Below are 27,542 nucleotides of genomic sequence, written 5' to 3'. Positions count from 1 at the left end.
TTTGGGAACTTCGTAAAACTTTAAGGGCTTCTAAGAAGTTTAGGGAACATCGTAGAAATCGAAGAAACTTAGTAGAAATTTTGGGAACTACATAGATCTTCAGAAAAAGTCGTTCTGAAAACTGCGCAGAAGTGGAACATTTCTAATATAATATATTAATATAATATAATTTGACGACCCTTTTTGAAGCCTAATGGACTTGGAATAGTTGTGGAAATTACGTGCAAGTTCAATAAATTTCGATCGTGAAATTTCGAAAATCTACAGCAAACTTTGTAGATGATTTGCGAATTTGTAAGGAATTGTGAAAAAGTTCATGGAATTTTGTAGAAGATCTAAAAATAGTTCAGCAAAGCTTCTAAGAACTTCAGCGAACCTTACTTCAGTTTAGGGAACTTCGTTGCAGTTTGTCAGCGATATTTCTTCAAAAAAGCTCAATGAACTTCTTGGAGGTTAAATTTCATGGTACTTTCCAGATGTTCAAGAATATTTGTACATGATAGGTGTCTTTCCAGAAGTGCAAAGATGTTCAGAGATCTTCGTAGGATTATGAGAGATGGAATAAATATGGGATTTGGAATTAATTCAGGGAATTTTATAGAAGCTGGGGAAAACTTTTAAAACTTAAGAGAGTTTTATAGATGTTTAGGAAACGTTGCATAAGTTACAGGATATAGAATTATGACAATTGATCTTATTTCGTTACTTTTATTTACATTTGTATTCGAAAAATTTCTCTTTTTTTAGTTAGTATCTCTTTTTTTAGCTAGATATCTCTTATTTTAGCTAGACAATCTTGAAAACATATGGAAATCATTTTTATTTTAACATTCAGAATGTTAAGAATTTGCATGGACATATTATATCATGCACGTTTTCCTAAGTCCTAAATGTATGAAATTTATCCTGTGTGCACTTTACCATGTTTCAGCCCACATTTTAGAAAATTATAAAATTCAAACTTCTAGAATTTAATTTTGAGATTTAACTGACGATAAAATATTTAAAATCTAAAAAAAAAAAAAATAAGTTACAAAAATCATGGAATTACCTAACTCTGAGAATTATCTTAAGTTTGAGATGCTTAAATTTATGAGTTCTGGACGCGATGTGATTTCATTACAAAAAGCATGAACAAACGATCATTGCTTGTTCAAAATCAATAGCTCCTGAAGTGAAGCTCCCACAATAGATTTCCTAATTGTTGTTATCGAATAAATTTAATCAAATTTGTTTAACGATTAAAATAATAGCAAGCCTCAATGTCATATTATTGGTCACAGAAAAAAAAATATAAAAAAAAAGTTGCCTTGACGCAATTTGATTGAATAGCATCTTCGCGAGTTTTTATTTATCCGTAGTTTTGCAAAATAAAAAAAATGCAAGAGACCCCCCTAGGCCCCTCCAGTTTAATTTGCAGTGCACTTGAGACTTGGCATTCATAAAAATTTTATTCAAAGATTTTTACTGAAGTTTGTGGAACTACCCTTAAATTATCGACACTAATTCATAACTTTTCCAATAGTCTAGTCTTTCCTGAAGATATAAAAACTGTTTAAATGGTTTCTGAATTTCCTGAAAGTTATTTAGACTGCCCTGAAATTTTCATTGTTTTTTATAAGTACCCGCAATTTTACCGAAGTTAATTAAATTTCCTTTTATTTTCCATAATTTTGCATTTTTTTGTTATTAATTTATTTTATAAGGCTCAATCGAATTAAATTTGAAGAGCGCTTCAACTGCAGCAATGGATGCAAAACGGAGTCATCAGTGACTCATCACTCACACATTCAACACGAAACCGCTGCTTTGCTAAGTCGACGGCTCATGAACCGAAATATCTTCTGATGAAGAACAATGAGCTTGACCAACACGATGGTTGCTGCCGAGTAAACCGACGATTGCGTGTGGAAAAAGCAAGAGAGTTGAGGGCACGGATGAAGGAAGCTAAACTCAAGTTTAGAAATTTCCTAAATAATTCCCTGGCGCTTATGAAGCTTTCGGGTTATTCATAGAATTCTAGAAATATTTCATAAGTCCACAAAACTTTTTGTAAGTTTTTGCAAATTTCCTTAATTTAATGGAATTGTTCTTAAGCCATCTGATCACCCTCGATGTACTCGGGACTTAACTGAATATTATGAAACTATCCAAACGTTTCTAAATTTCTATGAAGGTTTCTGGAATTTCTTGTAGATATCTCATTTTTTTTTAATTAATAGAACTGCCTTAAAGTTCCCTATTCAACTTAGTTAAATTTTCGCCAATTTGTGAAGTTCTTGACATTCTCATGGTAATCATATAAAACACCTAAAATACTCTGATATTTTCCGAGTGGTAATTTAACTTTCCTTACGTTCTAGAAATTCCCTCGGAGCTTTTCTGTAGATTCCTGAATTTCTCGAAACTTCTATAAGCTGTAATATCTTGGTTGTGCGCTGAAATAAATGGAACTCCAATCCTAGACACCTTCAAATTTTCCTGATTTAATATTTCTGAAGTTTTCATAAGTTCTTCGAATGTCACTAGACTTCCCTAAAATTCTCGGTGCATCCTAAGTGTTCTTGTATTTTTTTCCTGGAGAACATGGAGTTGTCCTGAATTTATGTTATCTCACGCTTATAGGTTTTTAAACTCGTCCAAAAGTCTGGACTTTCCTACAACTACGGGAACTGCCCTTCAGATCTCTGAAATTTACCAAAGTTCTCTATATTGATGGAGCCGGTGGTGGCGTTGCCATCATTCTTCACAGACATATCAAATATCAAATTCTTGCTTAATTTTGAACCAATTTAATCCAATTTGGACTACTTACGTTCATAGCTATTTGCCATTCCAAACCAGCAAAATAATTTTCTCAATGGTGACCTTCAGAAACTTACCCGTCATAGGTCTAAATTCATCATTATTGGTAATTTTAATGCAAAACACCGCCTTTGGAATAATGCTCAAAGCAATTCCAATGGTAATAGTATGTTTGATGATTGTTCTGCAGGTTATTACACTATTCACTATTCAAACAGCCCAACATGCTTTTCTTCTGCAAGAAATCCCTCAACTATTTATGTGGTCTTAACTGATTCATGTAATCTTTATAGCCAAGTGGTTACCCATGCTGACTTTGGTTTTTATTACCTTCGCGTAGCTTTTGAAATATCCCATGAAATAATTTCTAATCCCAACAGCAATATCGAACATTGGTGGAATATAAATTTAATCCAAACATTCCTTTGCAAACCAAATTAATTATGCTCTTGAATCTCTGACTACTTCTATAGTTGAAGCAAGAGCTACCTCAGTACCAAATTGAGAGGTTACATTCGATTCAATCATAATAGACGACGATCTTCAGCTCTTGATCCGTCTGAAAAATGTCCGTATTAGGCAATATCAAAGAACTCGCGATCCTGCCGTGAAAGTTATCTGGCAGGATTTGCAAAAAAACAAATTAAACAGGTATTCTCTGCCCTGAGGAATAAAACTTTGGAAAATCATGTTTCGAAGTTAGACTCGAGTTCCAAATTCCAAAGTCCGGGGGACTGATTTGGACGAAGTAAGATCTATAACTAAAAAAGTTTCAAAATATGAAAGCTCCTGGTGATGACGGAATTTTCTATATCCTCAGCAAAAAACTCCCAGAGAGTACCTTGAGCTTCTTGGTAAAACTATATAACAGATGTTATTCCAACTTTGAAGCCGGATAAAAATCCAGCTGAAGCTTCTAGCTAAGGTCCAATAAGTTTGCTGTCTTCAATAAGTAAACTTTAAAAAAAAAAATATTTTGAATAGAATGATGCTTCACATCAATACGAACTCAATTTTTGGAGATGAGCAGTTTGGATTTTGCCATGGGCATTCAACAGCTCATCAACTCTTAAGAGTTACCAATTTAATTCGTCTAAACAAATCTGAAGGCTGCTCAACTGTAATTGCTCTTCTAGACATAGAAAAAGCATTTGACAGTGTTTGGCATGAAGGTTTGATTGGTAAACTGAAAATGTTTAATTTTCCACTCTATATTATGAAATTAGTTCAAAATTATTTAACTGACATACCTCTACAGGTAAATTATCAAATTTATAAATCTGAACGACTACCTGTTAGAGCAGGAGCTCCTCGGATTGCATTATTGGGCCTATATTGCATAACAGTTCCACTTCGAACCTCCCTGATTTGCGTCAGGGTTGCCACAAATCTTTGTTCGCCGATGACAGGCATTTCCGCTAAAGCAGACTGTAGAAAAGTTGAGATATTTTCTCTTCTTATTGACAAAAATAAAAGATTTCTCCCAACGCTTCCAAAGCTCAACTTATAATATTCCCACATAAGCTTAGAGCTTACTTTTTGCATGGAAATACATTGGGCCAAAAACTGGTTCACTTACCCTAGTTTGATTCATTTTTTCATAAATCACATCATGATAAAACATTTCCTAGTTAAGGGTTCCAACAATTAGTCTTGATGTTTCCCCCAAATTCTGGATCTTGGTATTTTTCCATGGCAGATTTATTCTAAGTTTCTGAATTTTACTAAAAACAATAATTCCTGTGTTCGATATATTTACATTTTTTTTAGCGTGGATTCCCAAAATATTGTCAAGACCCAAGAATCTTGCAATTTTGTGAAAGCCAGGCTTTTTGAACCACTTTCTACCATGCCTTATTCGAGACCAACAATTTAAATGGCCTTAACTCCATTTTGTAAACAAACCTTGTAAGGCCATTTTATCGCGAACCGAAACCTTCATTCGCAAATCTAAGCCACAATCGGGTAGAGGAGAATTTTCCCTACCTATTCATTATGTTGGTTTGCCTTTGTGGACTTCGGTTCACGAGAAAATGGCCTTACAAGGTATGTTTACAACATGGAGTTAAGGCCATTTCAATTGTTGGTCATGTATTCTTGTATTTAACCACAGTTTCTACTTAAGTTCTCGAACATGAACACAGTATTGTGGTTGCTTATCGATCTGAGCGATCTAAGCTCATTGTCATTATCGAGAAAACTGATACAAATTTAGGTATTGATTTGCGGATGTACACAAGTCACAAGATCGAACCTTCTACCCCTTAATAACTCCTTCGATACACCTATGCTGTTTATAATAATCCCAAACCCGTGATCTAGCAGACAAGCACATCGTACAATATCGCCTCTGCTATAGTTTGTTACCCCTTCCTTCGGAAGGGAAGTAAAGCCGTTGGTCCCCGGTTCATGAGTTGATGGGTCGATAGGTAGGGTCCAGGTGTGGGAGCTGCCTCCCTGGCGTCGGTAGCATTGGTGCTCAGCACGGAAAACAAGATCGACAAAAAACAAATCAAAGAAAAAAAAAAACAAATAGTTTGTTACCCTTTTTTCTCCATTCTCATTGATTTGCATCCATCCGATCAGCGAACCAAATGTCATAAAAAATCGTTCTAGAGGTATGTAGGCATGTGTCGATTGGCTGATACCTACCCACTACAAATGCGACAGTCGTTGAGTTTAGGCATAAATGGCGCGCGCTCTAGGCGATAAACGATCTTCTGTTTGTAGTTTGTATGCAAATGCACCAGCAGCCGTTGTTGTTTTTGTTGTAATGCCTCAACAACTCAATTCCACCGCCGTTGCCACCTTCAACCGTCATGGAGTCGGTTGCATCGACTGCTTTGAAGGTTCAGTGTTGGTAGGACAACAGATCTCCCCAAATCGCCATATTCGTTTCTGAATGTTGCTTCATGTTTTTCAGCGTTTTACATGGTGTAATTTATCGCCTCATGACGCGGCACGAAGAGATTAATTCTGATTTATAGCCGCAGTCAGTTTTGGGTTTTTTTCGGGGAAGGGTCCGTACTTTCCCATCCCTCCTTTTAGGGCCAATGATTCGAAATTCGCAACCAATGAAAAATGCACCGCAATTAACATAAACCTTTCGTCTTATTCCATGACACCCCGTTGAAACGCAACCGAAGAGCGTTCCCATGTTTCTACCGGTGATGCGCGGTACCCTTTCCCTACCGGCGAATCGTGACCCGGAGGTGCTGGAGCGACTGCACCCGAACCACATGATCAATATGTGCAGCCGGTTGCAGAGCCACTTCAACACCTGTGCCACCCAGGTCGCATCCGAGCAGCAGAAGATTACCAACAAAATCAAAGAGGTGGGTACATGATCACACTAAACCTATGGACTTTTTGTTTTGACGTTTGTTTGTTTCGAAAGGTGGACCAGGAGATTTCCAGTGCGCTGGCCCAGCTGGTGCAGAAGCAGAAGCTCTACACTTCCTACGCGGAGACGTTCTCCAAGGTGCGGGTGATATCGCAGCAACTGACCCGGTGCAATGACATTCTCAATCAGAACATTGAAAGCATGGAATATTTGAATAACCTGTTGGACGTGGACGATCGGTTAGAACCGTTCGTGTGGAAGACGGAGTAGTTTACGAACGTAGCTTGAATCTTTTGCCTAGGTATGTACTCAAATGTAACCAAAATTAAAATTAGCGGTAGATAAGTTGTAGGATGTTGCAATTTTAGTTTAAGGCTCCTTGCGGGGAAAGCTGGAGGGTGGAAGCGATTCGAATCGTTTTATCGAGGTTGATTCAGAATTGGACGGTGATTGGAGTAAGTTGGAAATGTCGCAAGCGTAAATGATATATGTAGGTCGTTTTCGGAACTGTCTGACAGAATCAGTTGGAGATCACTGTGATCACAAAAAAATTAATTGGTTTTTTAAGTGGTATTGAGGTTATGGTATGTTCATAATTTGGTCAGCTTTGGTGTTCTGTCAGGAACTATTATAGATGTTGAGTAGTTTTCACTGTGGGCGAGCGTTCGGCTCATCTTGCTACGTGACCCATCTTGTCCCACCTTACCCCAATAACTAATTCAGTCGTGTTGCCGAAAACGGGCGACAGTGTTGAAGAGCGGATGAAAAATCGTTACTATTCAGGAACCTAATTTGATCAGCACTATTCATTTATCAATAACTTGTTCATTAGACTGATGCAACATTTGAAATTCTCAAATTCGCAGCGAGTCCTGCTCATCCTCCCAAAATTTCAACTAATTTGGTTAAAACTGACTGTACATAAATCATTTAAAATTTATATGGGAATTACTAAGGGAAAAGCAACACTTTGATGTTCATATCTTTCTAACAATGCATCATACTTTTCTACAATCAAAATAATTTGATAGCTTTGCTTGCATGAAATTTTCTCTGCTACAAGTTCAAGACCATATTTCGGTTACATGTAAGAAACAAAAGTTTTCAATGTTTCGAGACGCTGATGCATTATGATGATCATCATCTTCAACTGCTTAGCAGGAAACATTGGTGTTTCTGGTGTGTGAAATAGAGCAACAAAATAACCATGGCTTCTATGTCACATTGCACAATACAGTATTGTGATGTCTGAAGATTACTCGGACATAATTAATAACTATTTCATTTGTCGTGTAACTAAATATAAAATAATATTCAGCAAAGTTGTAGCTGAGAAAATGTCCCACAAGAATAACTATCAAACTTTCTCTCAGAGTAATATAGAAAAAGTGTAGAAGGAAATAAACAAACAGTTTGGATTTACCATAGTAATTCTCATACAAACTTTACATTGTTTGTGCACAGTCACACCAAACGAGTTAAAATTTTGGGAAACTAATCATGACCCGACACTCTGGAGCGAAAATATCAAATTTTCCATCAATCTGTTGTCCATATAAACAAGCATGTCTCAAGCGTAATGATGATTGCGGGAACTGATCGAACATAAATAAAAAGATTTTCATCGGAAATCCCATTTCGTTGCAGCAGATCAGAAAAGCTGCAGTAAGAAGTCCAATATTGGAACAACTAGACAATACATATATCTAGATGAACCTTTCTAGAAAGTCGATGAAGAGAATAGTTCAAAGCAGATAGGAGCTATTTGAAATTATCGTCTAGATATTTAGCAACCATTATAGTTGGTAGCAGGTCACTTTTTAGCGCCTACACGCTAAGATCAGTTTACCTAGACGGTACAAAGAGATTACCGAGATTGGCAGTAAATTGCACAAACTCACAGATGGGTAATTTTTTTTAACCCAAATATGGGTTCTTATGAACCATAAATGATTTATTTTTATGCAAATTTGACTTAAATTTACTCATATTTGGGTTGAAAAATTTACCTATATCTGAGTTTGTGCAGTTTACGCCTAGTTTGGGTAAAGTAAACCTACATTTGGGTTATCGGATCTTAGCGTGTAGGTCACTATCAAGTCAGTCACTAAAAAGTCACTGTATCAAAATTTAGTCACTAAAGCCTATTTTTTTACGACCAATGTTGTCTACTATCACTACTACTAATTTCACTTTGAAAATTCCTACCAAATGCTTGGTTTCCTAACAAATTTGTGTTCGAAAGATCGATTGAAAATCTGCGTGTAAATTCTTACTAGAATAGTTGCGAACATATAAACGGTGTCGTGAACGAAAACGATCGTTTGTTGGACCTCTGTTTTGTTAGTGATGAACTGCAGCTGCAGCATGATTTGAGCTTTCGTTGGTAAAAGATTACAAGCATCATCCTCCTTTGCAATTATCATTGCAGTGTGATGTTAGAACTACTTTCGTTGATGCTAGTACTAATGCCATATACTACGACTTCAGTAAAACCGATTACGCCATTATGAACTCCTTTCTCATAAGTATTGATCGGGCTGAACTAATACGTGATTACGATGTCAACCTAGCTACTAGCACTGTTTGTAACATATTACTGCACGCAATCGATCAGTTTGTTCCAAAAAAGTTACAAAATTGTGATTCAACAATTTACCCCTCTAAGCTCGAGTAAGTTGCGAGTATTCGGCCCAACTCCTACTAGACATAGATATATGTGAATTTTGTTCAATGAACAATGAATTATTGGCTCCGTAAAGCTAACGCGATTGAGCCTTCCAAATAAAAGAAGTTACAAAAAGAACAAGTTTACCCTATCAGGACCAACTCTCGTTTGAAACGCAGGGCTGGTAGCGAGTCCCTTTTTAGTGACTTGGTCACTTTTTTCAAGCCAAACACTAAAAAGTCTTCTTTTTTATGGCCAAATCACTAAAGTCACTTTTTCTTGTAATCAGTCACTATTTTAAACTTTTTTAGGGTGAATTTATTTCAATATTGATCATTCTTTGCATTGTGACGTTTAACCATCTTTCTCTATCTACAGGGTGTCTACTCATTTTTCTAAATAAAATTACCTGAGTTTTCCAAGTAAGTAAGTCCATGATCTAAAAATATGGAATGTCTTGAACTTTCGTAATCCTTGTACAAGTTCAAGATATTGAAAATTTTCATAATGCCAGAATTAAGGAAAAAATAAATGATTTATTTCAAGATCGTAATTACCTTTATGAAAGATTAGAGATCTTCATTGCAGTCCCATAATCTTCACAACAATTGTAGGAACTTTGGAGAGGTTCTCAGGAATGAAAGGAAATGCTGAGCATTTCAGTGAAGCTCCATAAACAAACTGTGTGAACATAAGCGTAGTTAACACGCTGAACATATGGGGAACTTACTGGAAGCTTTAAGAACCTCAAAGCGGTTCTTTTAGCATCCCAAAATTTTCAGGAACTTTCATGAAGTTCCTAGAAATTCAAAGAACTTCACAAGTTTTTAAGCGAACTTGAGAAATATAGAAAACTTGAGGGGTATTGTGCAATTTTTGTAAGAAGTTCTAAGCACCTCAGAAAAGCTAGATCTAGAAATCTTTACGAAATTTCAGATCTTAAGAGCAGTTCCCGTAACTTTAGTCTAGACTTTTGGAGCAGTTTAAAGATCTATAATCATAAATTTAGGCTAATTTAGGATAGTTCCATGATGTGCTGAAAAAAAATCGAGAGCCCTTAAGATGTTCCGAGAATTAGGGACGTACAGAGACCTTCAAAGAATTTATGAAAACTACAGAAATATTATAGGAACTTAACAGAAGTCCAGAGAATATCTGGGAAATTTAAAGTTGTTTACGGGAATTCCATTTATTTCCAATCAGAACCGAGATCTTCAATTGAAGAGCTTTAGGGAAGCTTCGAGAACATCAAGACAGATAAGAGAATCAAAGGGTTCAGTTCAAATAATTTCAAGGAAATTGTAGAAACCTTAAAGAAGTTTCGAGAAACTCAGGGAACTTCCGGATACTTCAGCAAAGCTCTGAGATAAGTTCTGGAACGTGATAAAAATTATATGACCATCCCGAAAACGTGAGAGTATTTTAAGAGTTTTATATCATGGTGATTTCTAGAACTTAAAAAAAATGCGAGAACTTTTAGCAAACAGCAATATCTTCAAGAAATTCCAGAGAACTTCTAATAAATTTAGATATTTTTAGATAGTTTCATTATATTCAGCAAAGTTCCGAGTACTTCGAGGACGATCAGATAGCTTCAGAATAATCCCATTAACTTAAGCAAATTTGTAGCGACTTATAAGGAGTTCCGTGGAACTATGGGTTATTCCATGAATTCTATGATCGATCCAAAAACGTCAGAAGCGTTAGGGAATTATGAATATATATCAGAAAATTTGCCGGATTATTAAACAAATTTAGATAAATCAATTATGCATAAATAAGTTCAGGGAAAATTTGTGAGCGTTTATAATGGTTATGATACTTAAGAAAAATTGTCGAAACTTCAAGGCAAATCAATTAATTTCAGTAAAGTAGCGGGTTCTTAAAAAATACTGATAAATTCAGAGCAGTCTCGAGAACTTTAAAGAAATTAGTAATCGTTTAGACACTTTTAATAACACCAGGAAAGTCTAGACTAAAGGGTGATACGGTCAAAATTTGGTCAAGGGAAAACGCGTGTAAATCGGTGAAATCGTTTATTTAAAAAATCAAATTAAATTTCTTTTTCAAGTTCAATTAGTGTAAAATTCAGGAAAAATATTCAGTTAGGCTTCCGCTTTTCCAAATCCGAATTGCCGGGCCTTACGCTTGATCCCTGCCATCAGATTTTGTACAGCCACCTTGTCCACCTTCTTCGCCGCAGAAAGCCAGTTTGCCTTGAACTGCTGCTCGCCCTTAGCAGTTTTTTTGGTCTTCTTTAGGTTCCGCTTGACAATAGCCCAGTATTTCTCAATTGGGCGGAGCTCTGGTGTGTTGGGAGGGTTCTTGTCCTTGGGAACCACCTGCACGTTGTTGGCGGCGTACCACTCCATGGCCTTTTTGCCGTAATGACAAGATGCCAAATCCGGCCAAAACAGTACGGAACAACCGTGTTTCTTCAGGAAAGGCAGCAGACGTTTATTCAAACACTCTTTCACGTAAATTTCTTGGTTGACAGTCCCGGAAGCTATGAAAATGCTGCTTTTCAAGCCACAGGTACAGATGGCTTGCCAAACCAGATATTTCTTTGCGAACTTTGACAGTTTCATGTGCTTGAAAACATCTGCTACCTTTCCCCTTCCTTTTGCCGTATAAAACTCCTGTCCCGGAAGCTGCTTGTAGTCGGCTTTGACGTAGGTTTCGTCGTCCATTACCACGCAGTCAAACTTCGTCAGCATCGTCGTGTACAGCCTCCGGGATCGCGCTTTGGCCGTCGTATTTTGTTTATCATCGCGATTTGGAGTCACTACCTTCTTGTAAGTCGATAGTCCGGCTCGTTTTTTGGCTCGATGCACGGTTGTAGACGATACACCCAGCTTATTTGCGGCATCTCGGAGAGAGAGGTTAGGGTTTCGCTTGAAACTACCGGCAACTCTCTTTGTCGTCTCAGCGGCTTCCGGTTTTCGATTTCCCCCCGATCCAGACTTCCTGGCTATCGACAAACGTTCCCCAAACACTTTAATTACATTTGTAACGGTTGATTTGGCAACTTTTAGCGATTTTGCCAACTTTGCGTGCGAGTAGCTCGGATTTTCGCGATGCGCGAGCAAAATTTTGATACGCTGCTCTTCTTGCTTGGACGGCATTTTGACAACTGAAGAGTGAATTCCAAAATCAAAATAGGAGCAACATTCTACACACACACACCTTCAAAATGAGGGGTGTTCAGGTTTTTTAAATGCAAAATTGAAAGAAATACGTCAAGTTGATATTGACCAAATTTTGACCGTATCACCCTTTACTGAAGAAGTTTTAAATTAGTGTCGATAATATAAGGGAAGCTTCATGAACTCCAGAAAAAGGTTGAGAACTTCAGTTAAAATCGTTATTTCGATCTAATTCCATCAAAATTGCGGGAGCACAAAAGTTCCAGAAATTTAGAAAAAACTACGGAAACTTCACAGAAGGACAGTGGTCTTCAAAAACATTACTTCATAGAAAGCTATGGATCTTAAGATGAGATCCGCGAACTTCAGGAAATTTTATGAACATTAGCAAAATGCGGGAGCATTGGAAAGAGGTTTAGGTTTTGGGAATTTCAGAAAAGAACAAAAAACCTCAGAGCAGTTCCGTCAACATTAGAGAAGTCATATAAATTTTAAAGAAGTTTAGAGAACTTCAGCGAATTGTTAAACCTTTAAATGAGATCCATGATCGTTAGAAAAATTTAGGAAACTTTAGGAAGTCCTATAAAGTTCAGAATTTGATGAGAAGTATTGTGAACATCAGGCTAGTTTCTCAAACTACAAAAGAACTTCAAGGCAGTTTCATTAACTTCAGGAAAAATGTTCAAGTGGTTCTGAACAAGGTTGCAAATACTCATTTCAGCTAAAATAATGTTTTTCGGAATAATAAAACCAAAAGATGGTATGATGACATGTTTTACTTGTAACTTACAAGAAGAGGTTACAAAGTATGCATTTGAAACATAAATCCTGTAAATTTAGCTTTCTATGAGTCACAATCAGCGATTTGCTGATCGCTGAGTGAGTGAGTGAGTGAGTGTGTTGAAAATCGCTGATTGTGACTATCATGAAGTGAAATAAACAGGTTTAATATGTCAAACACATTTTTTGCAACCTCTTCTTGTATCGTACCTATTCAAAATATGATCATAGCATTTAATTATTTCATAATTAAAAAAAAAAACATTTTTTTAGCTGTAATGAGTATTTTCAACCTTGGTTCTGAGGATCTCAAAATAGTCCATTCCATATCCAACGAAGATTTTCATTGAAATATTACTCAAAATCTCTATGAAGCTATCCTCAGAATTAAATTTTCTTTTAGTTTTCCTCGGAATTACCTTGAAATTCTCCACAATTAGACACCCTTCGTGGAAAGATTCTTCGAGCAGTCATTGAATTGATTTCAGATTTCCTTAACATTGAAAGTCTCCTAACAATTCATTGTCATTTCTCCTCACAAATTCCTTTGATTTCTTCTCATTATTTGTTTGGCAAATTCTCCTGAATTTAATAGCCAACAGGGTATGTAAAAGACGAATAAGTAGCTATTTCACGCACATCAAAATTATTTGCAACGGAGTCTAAAATCGAAACCGAAACTCCTTCAATCATGGACTTTCTTCAATCATGCCCAACGCTAATTTAAAAGTTCCAACTACTGATGAAATTGCATCCCTTTTTCGTGAACAATTTACCGGCGTTTTCTTAAATGAACCAGCTAGCCAACACAATATATCGTCGTTGCCACTGTCAATGTACCTCTTTTACGTGCCATTGGTCTTCACCATTCGATAATAACCAATGTTGGGGTTAAAACCGACCGACCTCCAACACAGTAAGGGAATTGTAGCCAGCGGAAGAACGTTTCCTGGTACTGGGGTGTTGAGGTATTCGCTCTCTTGTTGATAGGAATGCATTAGGATTCCGTCTCGTCGTCAATCCAATTGGAGATTTTGTCAAAAGTAGGCAATAAGCAGCACTTATATTAATATACACAACACTAGTATACACATACTATATTTATTAACAAAATACCGGACTATAATACAAAATTTACAGAAACGTTTAACCCATTAAAATTTGTCGTACTGAGCCTCCTACCCAGCGGCTGTTGATATTGAGGACCCAGGTTGGACTGGTTGTCCTATCAGGCCTTGCCTGTGTGGTTAGTCTTCGAATTCCGATCGGCCTCCGATTGCATAGAGAGTCCTCTCTATTGCCTCCATACTCTCACACTGTACTGTAGCCATAGGCCACAGTGTAGAGTTCGTGATGATGAAGTAGTGGGTGATTTGTGATTTACTTTAAGTGACCAACAGAATCCAGGGTTAAATTGTTGGGCTCACTCCCGAACATACTCACCCACCCCGAAATGTCGTCCATTTCTGAAATGATAAAAATCTTCTTCGACAGTTTGGTAATAGGGAATGATAGTGGGGAATTCCGTAAGGGATGGAGGGATGGGCTTAGGTCGTATAGTTTGTAGAGTGATGCACGCATTTTACACCCCCTATGGTACTTGATTACGTGATACCCAGCTGTATCGCTGCAGCGCTCTCCTTGTTCTTCGTGTACGTTTATTAATTCCCAGATTGCGATCAATCCAAACCGAGATCCATGCATCATGTTTTCCATTAGTGTGGGTGCAGAATCTCATGCCTGTCGGAACAGGTTGTTGTAAACAACCAGAACGGAGAGATTTTCAATGCGTATTGTGGTGTAAAAGATTTCCGATTGCCAAATTTTGAATCCATCGATGAAGCCAGCTAATAATTCGGTTCTCATGATTCCTTGCGTTGATTACTTCAGATGAGAGTGTAGGTGTTAGAGAGGAAATTTGAATTAGTGCAGTATCTGCATCGTCCGGGCTTCGGCTGAACATATACAATTGTTCTAACTGACCTAATCGGAAATAGTTCTCAGCTACCTCCCCTAATAAAATATGTATGGTAATTTTGCTTAACGACGTGTTTGGGGTATCATCCAAACCATTTGTGGAAAAGTTCGACAATTTGGGTTGTCGTTCATTAATGGTATTTGTTTATTAGGGTCTCCAAGGTTCCACGTGGATGTCCTATATACTGATGAATACAACGTATTGGTGATTTTTGTTGACTGCCGATGAAGTTGAAAGAGATGTTCATCCGACTTTTTTTGTCCAGTGCAGCAGCAAGTGATTTCAATTGGAATTGATTAGTGGCTGTTGATCCTAACAACGGATGAGTCCCATTGACCCATTTCCAGACCGAATTGTTGAAGTTGGGAGACACCCTAGTGTCCTGGTTGACGATGAAATTACGTGGATCTTCCAACGTCGTGCCTCAGTCTCCGTCCATGGAAACTGACAGCAATCCTGCGAATACCCCTAGTATCAGAATTGGTTGACTTGAACATCCTTGACATTCAAGTCCCTTCCTGGATTGCCGAATACCCCTAGCATCCGACTCCTTGACACTCCCTGTGCCGGTTGTAAACATATCTGTAGCATTTGTAGTAGTCACTCCAGGCTTACAGAAAGCCAGTAATGATCGTAATCTGCAACCTTGCGTAGTCAAACGAACGTCTGCTTCGTGCGTTTGTTTACATGGAGCACAAAACATGGAACCGTTTCATGGTAACTCCAATACACATCTCGAGTACTGGATTCTGAGCTTGTGGCATTGGTTATATCATGATGGGCATATACTCTTATCTTACTGACCTGGGAAAATAGTTATCGGCGCTTCCTCAAGCGCAATTTCTTTAGCATTCCGTGTCCTACACTGTACCAAAACAACATCCTCTGCTTGAATGAATTCTCAGGCCATTCAAACCGAAACCGCTTTTTCGAATGATAGCTGGAACCGGATGACGGTTGTTTTGTAATGGGATGATGCTCTCGAATTCAGGATGAACATTGATACATTTCCCAAAATGAAATGCATATGGTATTGGTTCAGCCCCATATCGCAAATCATCCAAAACCATGATGTAAATAATTCTATCCAACGCCATTTGCAGACCTGAGCTGACAAACGAGATGGAAACATAGTCATTGCTATCAAAGGTGGTACGAACATTGATAAAAGCGTGGAAACCGAAGATTGTCTTATTAAGAGCATTTCCAAGTCATCATATTCTTAAATTGTTTCCCTCTGAGCGCTGTATTTTTTACAGTCAATTTTCAAATAAGGACGACTTCCCCTACCCGACGGTTATGATGGTTTGCATGGGCATGCCTTGAGTTGCTAGAAATCATCGATAAAAGTCATTGTTTACAAAGGCTGTTACGCCCTAATTCCAGCTCTATCTTGATTTAGACTTTCTAGCCAAAATCTTCCGTGGCTTTTAAAACTCTTATCATTTCAGCTTTTCCTTGTCGTTTTCGCGCGCAAACAACCTGCTGGATTTGTTATGTAAACATGACCAGCTGCAAGCTCGAGAACAAAGGGTTCAAAAGCTAAGAGGAAGAGTAGACAATACGGGGGCGAAAACGAACCACTTTTCTGTAAAACGCGAACCAGCTCGTGATTGGCCGATTTGAAGTGCGTAAGATAGAGATACACACTTATTTTGCTCGATAAAATCTCCAACAGCTGATTACCTCGGTATTTACTTTTGCTGATATCTCTGCAAAATATCTGTTTGTTAGCTGATATCTCAGCAAAATGTTATTTGTTAGCTGAGTCTCGGGAATTGTTTGACTGAATCTCAGCTAAATAAATTGCAAAAATACTCGGCTGTTGGGATCTTGGTGAAAAAAAAAATGAAAATGTGTAGAGGTAGATATTGATAGAGATAGAGATAGAGATTAAATAGCAAGAAGCCAGTTGTTTCCTCTTCCTCTTAGTTCAAATGTAAACATATTATGGAAGAGGATTTGACCCACTGACGTTTATATAAGGTCCGGGCCAACAGGCAGCTTGCTGGTGTTAGAAGCAAAAATATTGTAAACATTGCTGAGCACACTCTACCACAGGATTGGAACTTCGGATCAGAAAGTGGCTCCACTTGTCATTTGCGAACACTAGCGAACCTAGCGGTAGAAGGCATCTTTTGCCTGCAGTTCTTGGGTGGGACGTGCTGTCAAATCAGCCTACTGATCATTCTTGTATGAAATTGGTTCCAAAAGTAAACAAACCCTGTACACGCTAACTTGAAAGTACTCATTAATGAGTAAAAAAAAAGACCCATTTTGAAGAAAAGTGGCTTAACTCATTAATGATTAAACAATTTTACCCATTAATGAGTATCTGTTACCCATTAATGATTAACAATTACTCATTAATGGGTAACAGATACTCATTAATGGGTAAAAAATTTACTCATTTAATGAGTTAAGCCACTTTTCTTCAAAATGGGTCTTTTTCAACCATTAATGGGTACTTTAAAGTTAGCGTGTAGTTTTCTTATGGCTTGTTTACGTTTGGAACCAGTTATGCAAGGTAGGCGACGATTGTTCGTATTTGACAGCCACCTCCCCCCCTTGGTTAAGATAGGCAGCATTATAGTTGCTATATTCATAGTCTGGCGGATAGAATATCGATCTATCAAAAAGCGGAACCAATTCAATATATTTGAACCAACAATTGAAAAGGTACTATCAAATTTATAAACAAAACGTTGATTATTCTTTTCACGCCAATCGAACGCAAATTACTGGCATCATCGGATAAGGGAAATTTTCCCCAACCCAAAGATGGTGTCAGTTTACGTAAGCGAGCCTTGAGTCACGAGAAAAGGGTTTCCAAAGTTTTGATTGCAATAGCAGACGTGCTCTTTTTTGTTGTTGGTCATGATTTGCTCGATTGGTTCCGCTATTCGACAGCTCAATTGGTTCCCGAGATTCTATCCGCCAGACTATAAATATAGCGACTATAGGTAGCATGCTATTATAGTGTGCGTGTACATAGAAAGCCCGTGTGGAACGCTACCACAACACATCGCTTGTTGAGCAGAAAAACGAACCACTTTTTGATTCACCGATTTTTTTGCACTTCCGCTTCTGTTCTGTAACTCTATTATAACATTCCATACTGCGAACAGTGAGATTCACATCACTTCCAACAGTTGTTTCGTGTAAAAAGATAAACATTGCAATGAAATACGAACACCACTAAACATTTGCACATTTCACTAACACTTATAAGCCTGTTGGCACGGACCTTATATAAATGGCATTGAATTTGACCTGGGACGGGACTTGGCAATCGGGTAGCGATTTAGAGCGAATTTGCTGTTAAATCCGAACTAGTTGCTGATTGGTCGATTTGGCAGTAGCAATCGTGGAATAAACAGGACAGAGGGATCACAGCAATCTGACTGGCAGTGATGCCGGAATGCATGTTGACGTCAATGGTGTTGTTAGTTCATCATCATCATCATCATCATCATCATCATCATCAATTGTTTACATTTGCAAAAGGAAAGTTGAACAATTGAGTGCACTGCGTGTTTTAAACGATGAATATTGTTGTCAGTTTATGCTTGTTTTTGTTGTGATGAGCAACTGATATAAAAGGAGCTAAACTGCGGTAGAAACTCCGAATCAAACCCAAATTTAAACATAAAAAAAAACATTCTGCAATCCTGGCATCATTACTCAACTCCATCAAACACCACGCACAAATATTCGAAGGGCTTTCATCAAGATCATTAAGAAGAGTGAGAAGCTCGATTGTCAAGTCCCGTCCCGGGATTTGACCAGCTGGTTTGCAACAAAGTAGTCAAAAGTAAACTTCAGCAGAAATGTCATGGAAACCAAGCGTTGTATATGTTCCAAGGTGGGATAAGTGAGAGCGAATAAATCATCCAAAATATCCTTCGAAAGCCACCGGTCGCCTGAGACGAAAAATATTTATAAACATCTTTTTTTGCTCCCGGCCTCTGCTCTGATGGGTTAAATATGTATGAAATAGGAGTCACCTCCCTGGCACCGGTTGCAGTTTCTTATTGAACACAGGTGTAATAGATTTTTCTAAAATACACAGGGCAGTTTTCTAATGACACATTCTACCAATATGTATCCACGTTTTTGCAAGTCTTTTTGGCAGTTTTTGTACTGTAGCTGAAAAATAATGAAGAGTAACCCTCAAATATTATTCCAATTTTGGAAAGTGTGATCAGTTAGTCAGTTATCTTTATAAGGAGACTTTCAGCCCAACGCTGGTGACAAACTTCCTATAAGAATACCTCAAGAGTTTATGATTTGAGTAGCTCAAAATGATTTGATGAGCGACTACGTTGCGACTACAACGACTACAACTATTTACCAAAATTGTTTAGGCTATTCAAATCAGAAACTCTTGATAGGAAATTTAACGCATTTTCCAAATCTCCAATAATATTTATGGATCACCTTTATTTTTTAAAGTTACAGTACAAAAACTGCCAAAAACTGTTTAAACGAAACGTCACGCAGAATGTGTCTAATGATTCTTGTTTCATTCACATCCGCCAGCCCTAACTCTGATTTTTTTCATAAGTTCCAATTGGCGTCTGTTTTCACTGTAAAAATCGATAGTCAAAATACCACAGCTACAAATTTTAAGCAAAACATCCCTCAAATCGAAGGATTGATCCAACGACTTCTCACTTGAATAGCCTTAATTTCATCAATCTCTTTCAATCACTCGAACTCCACCTGTAGAACGCGACATCGACATCTGTCCCAGTAACACGATAAATCCGATTCGGACAGTTTCTACCAACTGAAAGCCCTGCGAAAAAGAAGTATGTATTTATTTCCATCAACATGGTTGCCATAAAAACAGAAACTATATTTAGATTGTATGTGCACATTAGCTATCTAATTCCCTAACGTTTAAGCTATTCTACTCACTCAGCTAGCTATCAGTACTAACATAATAAAATTGTTCCACAACAGATCTAACCATACTGCTCACCTTCCAAACCCAGATGACATCCCTTCTTAGAAAATAAACCTCTTCAGCACGAAATGATACAACACAAACAGCACCACAAGCAGCAGAAACCATCTGAACCAGTACAGCTGCCTTATCTTCCTCCGGGCCTTCTCCATGCTGTCCAGGTCGTCCTTCAGCACAAACTTGCGAATCCCGAGCATGTAGCGCTCGATGTACGCATCCCAGTCCATATGGGTCATATCGAAGTCAAAATCGGCCCCATCCTTCGCCCGATGGACCTTGTGCATCAACCGTCTCAGATTGTGACTCTTGAAGTCCCACTGGTGCATGGCGAAGAACTCACCCGTGTCGGCTGCCTTCTGAAAGCGTTTGGCAATCTTGGCCATGATCGGCTTCGTTCCCTGGATTCGCATCACTACGTCGAACAGGTAAGCCGGCAGAAAGTGCAGAAACAGCTCGACTATCTTGTGCATGATTCGATTGGTGCGGTACTGGAAGCCCGGATACAGCATCACGTACTTGGTTGGATTCTTAATGGCATACTTCTGGGTGATTTCGCCGTATTTGTACCACTTGATCGGGTTGATCGGACCGGAGGTGCAGTTGTATACCCGTAGCGGGTTGGACCTAGGGGAATCGGGAAAGTTGATTAAATTTTAGGAATGCTTACTTCCAGGGAGAGCACTCCTACATGGTGATGGCATTTTCCCACGCAGCCGCGATCAAGGTATTGCACACGATATCCACCGGAATGACGTCCATGACGCAGTTTTGATCGCACATGATACTACTGATGGTACCTCGTCCGATTTCCATCATGATACCTGTAATTAGAAGCGCTTAAAGTTTGCATTCGGATGCCCAAGTGTTATACATACCAGTAATTCCGTAGACGTTGTCCACCCACCCCGGGTACGGTTCCTTCAGCGCTCCGGTCACGATCGACGGTCGTACGATGCAGATCGGCAGCTGACTGCTGTACTCGGAAACCAGTTGTTCGGCAATCGACTTCGTCAACGTGTACGTATTTGGATGAGTTCCCTGTAGCTTCCCGGCCAGTGCATTGATCACATCCCCTGGCAGAATGCTCACGCACTGTATGAACGAGTCGGCATTCATCGTTGGCGGGTAGACCACTTCGTCGACTTCGCGCCTGCTCGGGTTACTGTAGGCAGTCGAGACGTGGACCACGCTCTGTGAATAGAACAGAATTTTATCATCTGAACACGACGCGCACCCCAAAGTGACACATACCTGCAAATGAAACATCTTAACGCAAAGCTCCAGCATTTGTTGCGTCCCGATGGCATTCAACACGGCAGCTTCCTTCAAGCCTTCGTTGAACCGCACGGTGGCGGCCACGTGGAACACAATGTTTACATTCTCCACCAGCAGCTGCATATCTTTCTCGGATAGTCCCAGCTGGGGCATCGTGATGTCCCCTCCCACACATACCATCTTGTCTATCACGAACGGTTCCGTCTGGCGCAGTCGGTCGAATGCGGGATGTTTGATAAACTCTCGGTACCGCTGCTCACTGGTCAGACCCCGTTTCGGTCTCAACAGGATGTAGATCTTTTTGATGCCATCGCAACTGCGCAGCAGTTTCTCGATCAACACCTTCCCCAGAAAACCCGTCCCTCCCGTCACGAAAATGGTCTTCCCCTCGTAGAACGGTCGAATCGCGTACGATTCGCTGATTTCCTCCTCTACCGGAGAGATGTTCCCGTCGAGGGTGTTGTTGTTCAGATCGGATTTCACCATGGTCTTGAGCACACCATTGCTTCCGGCTGACGACAGCGAATGGAAGCGGTTGGCAATGGTCTCCACCTGGGCCAGTATGGGCAGATCCATTATGATGAGATGGGTCGATTACTCGATTTGCGCTGCTACTACGCTGCTTCAGTTCTAGATCGTGCGTGATGTGAATGTGCTATCAGATGATACGGTTCGTTAACATTTGGATTGCAGAGGTAAGGCTTGAAAGAAATAATCGTTTGCATAACATTAATGGAATATCTTTCCCAATTTATCAAAACGCATTACGATTGCGGTTTGTTTTTCCGATTTTTTAATAATGAGAATGTTTGGCACTTGGCTACTGGAAATTTGAAACATTATAAATAGAAAATGAGTTTCTTTTATTCACTAATCATTCGGACCACTCCCTCTTTTATATTAAAAGTTCGGTTAGCAAAACTAGAAAAACTTTCTTCAAGACACCATTTACATAAAACTAGTGGTTAAGGTACAAACAAGTTTATCTTCCGGCTTCGTGACCATTGTGCAGTGGACCGTTCCCAGTTGAACAACTTTCTATCTAGTCGTGATTTCAAGATAAGATTCAAAATGAAAAGGTTCAGCGACACCTGACACCTGACGAAAAAATTCTGTACTGATCTGTCCACCGTCTAATAGATCTTTTCTACTTGAGCAACTTTGTTGAAGACCTGCTACCTTGGTGCTGTTTATGTACACAAGCTTCTATGAAGACACTGCCTAGTCATAACACGTTTTCACGTAAATAATAATAAAAAAAAAACACACGTTTTGGCATTTAAGCCACCGAACCCTGGGGGCAATGAGATTAAAAAAAACGATGCCTAATTTTTCAGTTCGTTATGAGCAGTTCACTGGTAAATGAGCAAATGATCCAGATCGACCCACTTCGATGTGGCTGAAAGTTTTTACAAGTTCGAAGATCTCCATATAATTTCAGGACACTTTATTGTAGCCTCACGAAAAAAAAATTCTCAATAAATGCTTTATATATTTTTTTACTTCAAATCTGGATATTCCAAATCCGGTAGGTATCTTAATAATCTAAAGAAAATTAAATCATAATCTAATATTTCGTGATTTTTCTTTGACTGAAATTAAATATTTTTCGACGATTTATAATCAAATTTTTCTTGTGATTCTTATCTTCTCGAAAAATGTCTTAAGTCTCAGAATCTAGGTAAGTTTCCCTAGATCTTTAATTACGAATATTTAAAGAAATTGTTTAAACATTTGTCAGGCATATGTATTTATTTTCTGGAGTTTTATTAAACTTGAATGTTTGATGGTGAAACATATTATGATGATGATGGTAGCAAACAAAATCAAACTGGTTACAGTTACAGATATTAAATCCCTCTAGAGTTTACAGTTGCTTCACAGCGATATAAATGTGGAAAAGCTTAGGCATCAACCTCTTAGTTCGACTTTTTGTCCACCTAAAATATTCATTAGGGTGGGTCACCGTTATATGGAGAAACGTAAACTTGACCTCATCAAACGAGAACACCCAGCCGGCGCCGGTGGTGTAGTGGTAAGCGTGACTGCTTTCTAACACCCCAATGGGTCTGGGTTCAATCCCAGCCAAGGTCGGTGAGATTTTTCTGAGGCATAAAAATCTCTGGTCACGTCTTCGTTCGGAAGGGAAGTAAAGCCGTTGGTCCCGTGAATGGGTGCGATATCCTGCGCAGGTGTGGAAGCTGCCTTCCTGCACATTCGATTGCCGTCAATGGATGGCAATCGATGTCCGTCGGTGATTGGCACTAGATTGCGGAACAGAGACCGACGTTAAATAAAGGAATGAAGAGACGAGAACCCTTCTTTAATTCCATTTGAGGTTCCAAACAACTGTACAACATTTGAGGACAATTGTTTGTAACCCGGCTTTCCGCATTGTGTTTGAAGTTTGTATGGAAATTAGTATGGGAAAATCTACTTTTTTGCACTTTCATCCTTAGAGACCACAATTTTGCTTGAACCATTTGCCAAACAGTTGTCGATATCTTTGACATAAAAGTTATAAAGAAGAGGGCTGAGACATGAGCCTTGGGGCAGGCCCATGTAACTAATTCTGGAAGTTGTCAGTTTTCCAAGAGAAAAGTTCATTTGCTTTTCTGACAACAAATTGTACAAGAAATTATTTAAAATTCCAGAAAATCCACATCTGTGCAGATTGTCTGACAGAATTTCAATGGAAACTGAATTAAAAGCCCCCTTAATGTCCAAGAATACTGAAGCCAATTGCTCCTTGTGCGCAAAGGCCAGTTGAATATCTGTGGAAACCAGCGCTAGACAATCGTTTGTTCCTTTTTACTTTCATTGATATAAGTGAGCTGGCGGAAGGGATACAGTAAGCACCCCCACCAAGTAACATTGCAGGTTTTATCGCGGTTTTATAGCATTCTACAAGTCTAAATCATGGTCTACAGAACCCTCATAAAACCAAAATTGTTACTTGGGCACCACACCCCCCCCCCCTTGTCCAACTACGCCTGTTGGATTGAGAAAATATTTTCGATAGAGGTGGGCAAAACAGCTCATCTAGCTGAGTGGATCAAACCCATCCAGCTCACTAAAGGAAGTCGATTCTTTTGAACAGCTCTTCAGCTCACATTGAAATTATAGAAATTATGAAACAAATTCAAAATCGAAAAATTAATTTGTGGTTTTAGTGCATAAAACTGCATAAAACCGTAAAAGTAGTCTAAACCAATAAATCCGTACCTTATGGCACTACTTTTCAATGGAAAACGCTAATAACGGAACAACTGATCAACCATCGCGTAAACCAAAATGCGCGCAAAATGTGCCAACAACATATCAGTAAAAGCAAAAAATGTATGCGAGAGAGCTACATACAGATTTTATTTCTGATGTTAATTCTCCAGCAGAATTTCTCTCACTATTATCGGCTTCAACTACAGCTCATCAGCTCAGATCCGGATCCGGAGCTGAATCGTGAAGAATCGAGAGAGAAAAAATGATCCGAAGAGCTAGACGGGTCCGAGAGTTGTCAACAGCTCCCAGTGAATTATTCGAGTAGATGATTCGGATCCGGAGCTGAGCTGATAAGCTGGAGAGCTGCATTTCGCTTTTCGGTTATTTGTTTTGTGCGGATCTTCCGCTCCCCCAGAGAATGATGGGAGGAGAGGTGAGAGCACATATGCTGGAGGAATAATATCAGCAATAAGAGCTGGGTACATAAATAAATTGGATAATACCAGTAGAAAATCAACATCGCGTAGCACATGTGCAGGGAAAATGATTCGACGCAACTGACAGCCACAGCATGCTATTAAAGCTGATAATCTGACGCCAAATGCTAATTTTTCCCTGAATTGGCAATATGTCTCTCTCTCCCAAACAGCCGCTTGGAAGTTTGCTTTTACCATTGGTGCTGTCGATCTTGGTTTACGCGGTGACTATTCAATGCGTAAGTGGAGTAATGAGTCCTTTTTTGAAGAGTTCCGTTATGAATGATGGATTGAATGGTTTAGACTTGTGATATCAGTGAGCTGATGAGCTGCGGTTCCTAAAAAAATGAACCGCCGGTGATCAGCTCACTTTAGAGAATCGGGTCTATAGAACAGCTCGGGAGCGGATCGCCCATCTCTCATTTTCGACTAACACATTTGAACATACCAACTCGGCAAGATGAGCATCACCGAAGTTATTTCAGTATAGTATAGTTCAGGGTATGTAAGCCCCCCTCTCTAACTACGCTTATGAGATTGAGTAATTGTTTTTGAATAATTCATCTGACCATACCAAATCGATAATATTAGAAAATCCGAAATTATTTTTGTTTGAAATCTGACTTCCATTAGTTCACCGGCAGTGTTGACGGAAAAAGTGATTTTTGGCATATACAGCTTTCCTCCGAAGAACGCGTTTTTGTCTCAGTAGGTTTTCAACCAAGCGCTCTGATTTTCTGCGAGTGACTAGTTCTCCATTGACCCTACTCACATGCAAAAAAACAGACCTACTGGTTGAAACCCCGCCGAGAAAAAGCGGTGGGTGCAACTCAGTGGGTAACGCGTTTTTCGGGGGATAGCTGTAATTCGACACATTGATCTTTGAACAGCTATATCTTTTTTAGAGACATTATAACACCGTACTTTCTTCGGCAAAGTTTTTAGGCACTTCCTGGACTATACTTTTACATAAGATGGCTTCCAAGTAAGAAGTGCTCCGACAAAAAATAATGCGAGCGGTCGTAGAAATTTCAGGCCAGTCCCACAGGTGGATCGCGAAACAGTTTCGAATCGACAATTCGACCGTGTCCCGTGTGGTAAAATCGTTCAAGGAGACCCAGACGACCCAGCGGTGAGCTGGCAGTGGAAGAAAAGCGAAGACGACCAACCCTGTGAACGTAAGGAAGGTGAGGGATTACTTCAAGCGCAATTCGAACCTTTGGATTCGGGACGTTGCCAAGAAGGTCAATTCTTCCGTTTGGTTCATCCAGCAGACAATAAAGCGGACCGGACTTCATGTCTTCAAGGCGCCCAACTGAACCGATAAACAGAATACGGTAGCCAAATACCGCGCCAGGCAGCTGTACCGCGAGTGGATGGTGCAGTCGAAATGCATCGTTATGGACGACGAGACGTACATTAAAGCGGACGCCAAGCAGATCCCCGGCCGGGAGTTTGTCGTCGGCAAGTCCCGCCTGGATGTTCCGGAGAAGTTCCGGAAGAAGAAGGTCGATAAATTTGCCAATAAGTACTTAGTAAGCCAAATTTAGCAAGTCGTACATAACGACCGGTACCATCAATGGCCAAATATATGAAGAAGAATGCCTCCAAAAGCGCCTGCTGTCCTTCCTCCGGTCCCACGAAGGTGACACTCTGTTTTGGCCGGATCTGGCATCGTGCCATTACGCGAAACCGGTGATGCAGTGGTACGAAGCCGACGATGTTTTTTTTTGTGCCGAAGGAGGAAAATCCGCTAAACTCTTCAGAACTTCGCGCAATAGAAAAATTCTCTCCGGAAAACAGGCAAGGTCTTCAAAAACGACAAGGATTTAAAGAAAGAGTGGATGAAAGTGTGTAAGAAAGATGATGCAAGTGTTGCACATGATTTGATAGTTAGCGTTAGGTCCAAGGTGCGGGCATTTAGCCTAGAAGAGGAGGTTGAAAAAACCAACTTTGAAGAAAACATATCTAATATGTGTCCCAAGCGTTGTTTTGAAATAAATATAATAAAATTTAATGTTTCACCAAAATTCAAGCCTCCCTGTACACGTCATACTATCGGACTAAGTGGAAATGTATCCAACAGGAAAATATAATAACAAATAGCCTTGATGCCATTTGATTGAACAGCAGTTCCAGAGTTTTTATTTAACTATAGTTTAACAAAAAATCCACAGACCCCACTCCCCCTAGGGCCCCCTCCAGTAAAATTTTCTTGTCACGTAAATGCTAAGTGGTAACCAGATGATCTACCGGAAGATCTGGAACATTCGTAAAATTTATGACTGTGCAAAATTGATCAAAGTAAGCCTTGATTTTTATCTGCAATTATATGCAGGGCTGTTACAACAGGCGTGGATTTCGCGAATTTCACGGATTGGTAGCGGATTTGAACTTTCATTCTCGAAAATCGCGGAAACATTAAATGATGTCACGAAAATCGCTAAGGGACTGATGTGCTATCACAAAAATTACAGAACTCATTTTAATGGCGTGAATTGTTTATAATAATATCACTATTTTCTATTTATCGCGTATTATGATTAATTTTCTGTAGAAAAATCTTTTAATATTTAAAATTTTATGAAGTAAATAGATCAAAATTGAACTTATATGAGACTTATTCTGGTTTTTGGTTTTATTTGTCAATTTGTTTTTATATTACCTTCCAAAATTTGCAAACAAAAAAGAATAGATTGAAAAATTTTTAAGGGTTGCGCAGAGGTTATAATGTTATGAATGATATTTAAACAAATGACAATTGGTAAACCATGGCCCACTTAGTAATGAAACAATCTCTTTTGCTTATTACAGCGCTCTTGGTGGACGTTTTCGGAAGTTTTTGACGTCTTTTTGTTGACAACATCAATAACAATAACT

At 39.0% G+C, this 27,542-nt stretch overlaps 2 protein-coding genes across 2 annotated transcripts in view; one reads left to right on the top strand and one right to left on the bottom strand.

The window, feature by feature from the left end:
- Nucleotides 1–19,732, top strand: part of LOC135705525 (uncharacterized) — a 71,069-nt gene extending 51,337 nt beyond the window's left edge. The window contains exons 4-6 of the mRNA XM_065227301.1: nucleotides 5,952–6,140; nucleotides 6,203–6,449; nucleotides 19,689–19,732. Of these exons, the coding sequence (XP_065083373.1) occupies nucleotides 5,952–6,140; nucleotides 6,203–6,418 (405 nt within the window). The 3' untranslated portion in view covers nucleotides 6,419–6,449; nucleotides 19,689–19,732. The remainder of the gene's footprint in view (nucleotides 1–5,951; nucleotides 6,141–6,202; nucleotides 6,450–19,688) is intronic.
- On the bottom strand, nucleotides 19,529–21,665 carry LOC135705518 (putative fatty acyl-CoA reductase CG5065). Its single transcript, XM_065227293.1, has 4 exons — nucleotides 20,944–21,665; nucleotides 20,568–20,883; nucleotides 20,381–20,513; nucleotides 19,529–20,316 (listed from the first exon to the last, which is right to left on the bottom strand). Exons 1-4 carry the CDS (start codon nucleotides 21,541–21,543, stop codon nucleotides 19,734–19,736), a joined length of 1,632 nt encoding a protein of 543 aa, XP_065083365.1. The 5' UTR covers nucleotides 21,544–21,665; the 3' UTR covers nucleotides 19,529–19,733.
- Between the last annotated feature and the right edge of the window lie 5,877 nt (nucleotides 21,666–27,542).

This window comes from Ochlerotatus camptorhynchus, unplaced genomic scaffold (assembly GCF_037179485.1).
Source record: "Ochlerotatus camptorhynchus isolate MF236.1 unplaced genomic scaffold, CSIRO-AGI_Acam_v1.1 ptg000268l, whole genome shotgun sequence".
In the NCBI taxonomy this organism is placed as follows: domain Eukaryota; kingdom Metazoa; phylum Arthropoda; class Insecta; order Diptera; family Culicidae; genus Ochlerotatus; species Ochlerotatus camptorhynchus.
Note: the sequence above shows the minus strand (reverse complement) of the source record. Positions and strands in the feature narration are given on the sequence as shown.

Bases quoted from the DNA above. Each gene is read 5' to 3' on its own strand.
- LOC135705518 (XM_065227293.1), bottom strand. From the start codon at position 21,543: ATGGATCTGCCCATACTGGCCCAGGTGGAGACCATTGCCAACCGCTTC. The intron at 20,884-20,943 runs GTATGTGTCACT...TTCTATTCACAG, and splicing joins TTAAGATGTTTCATTTGCAG to AGCGTGGTCCACGTCTCGAC. The intron at 20,514-20,567 runs GTATGTATAACA...TTCTAATTACAG, and splicing joins CAACGTCTACGGAATTACTG to GTATCATGATGGAAATCGGA.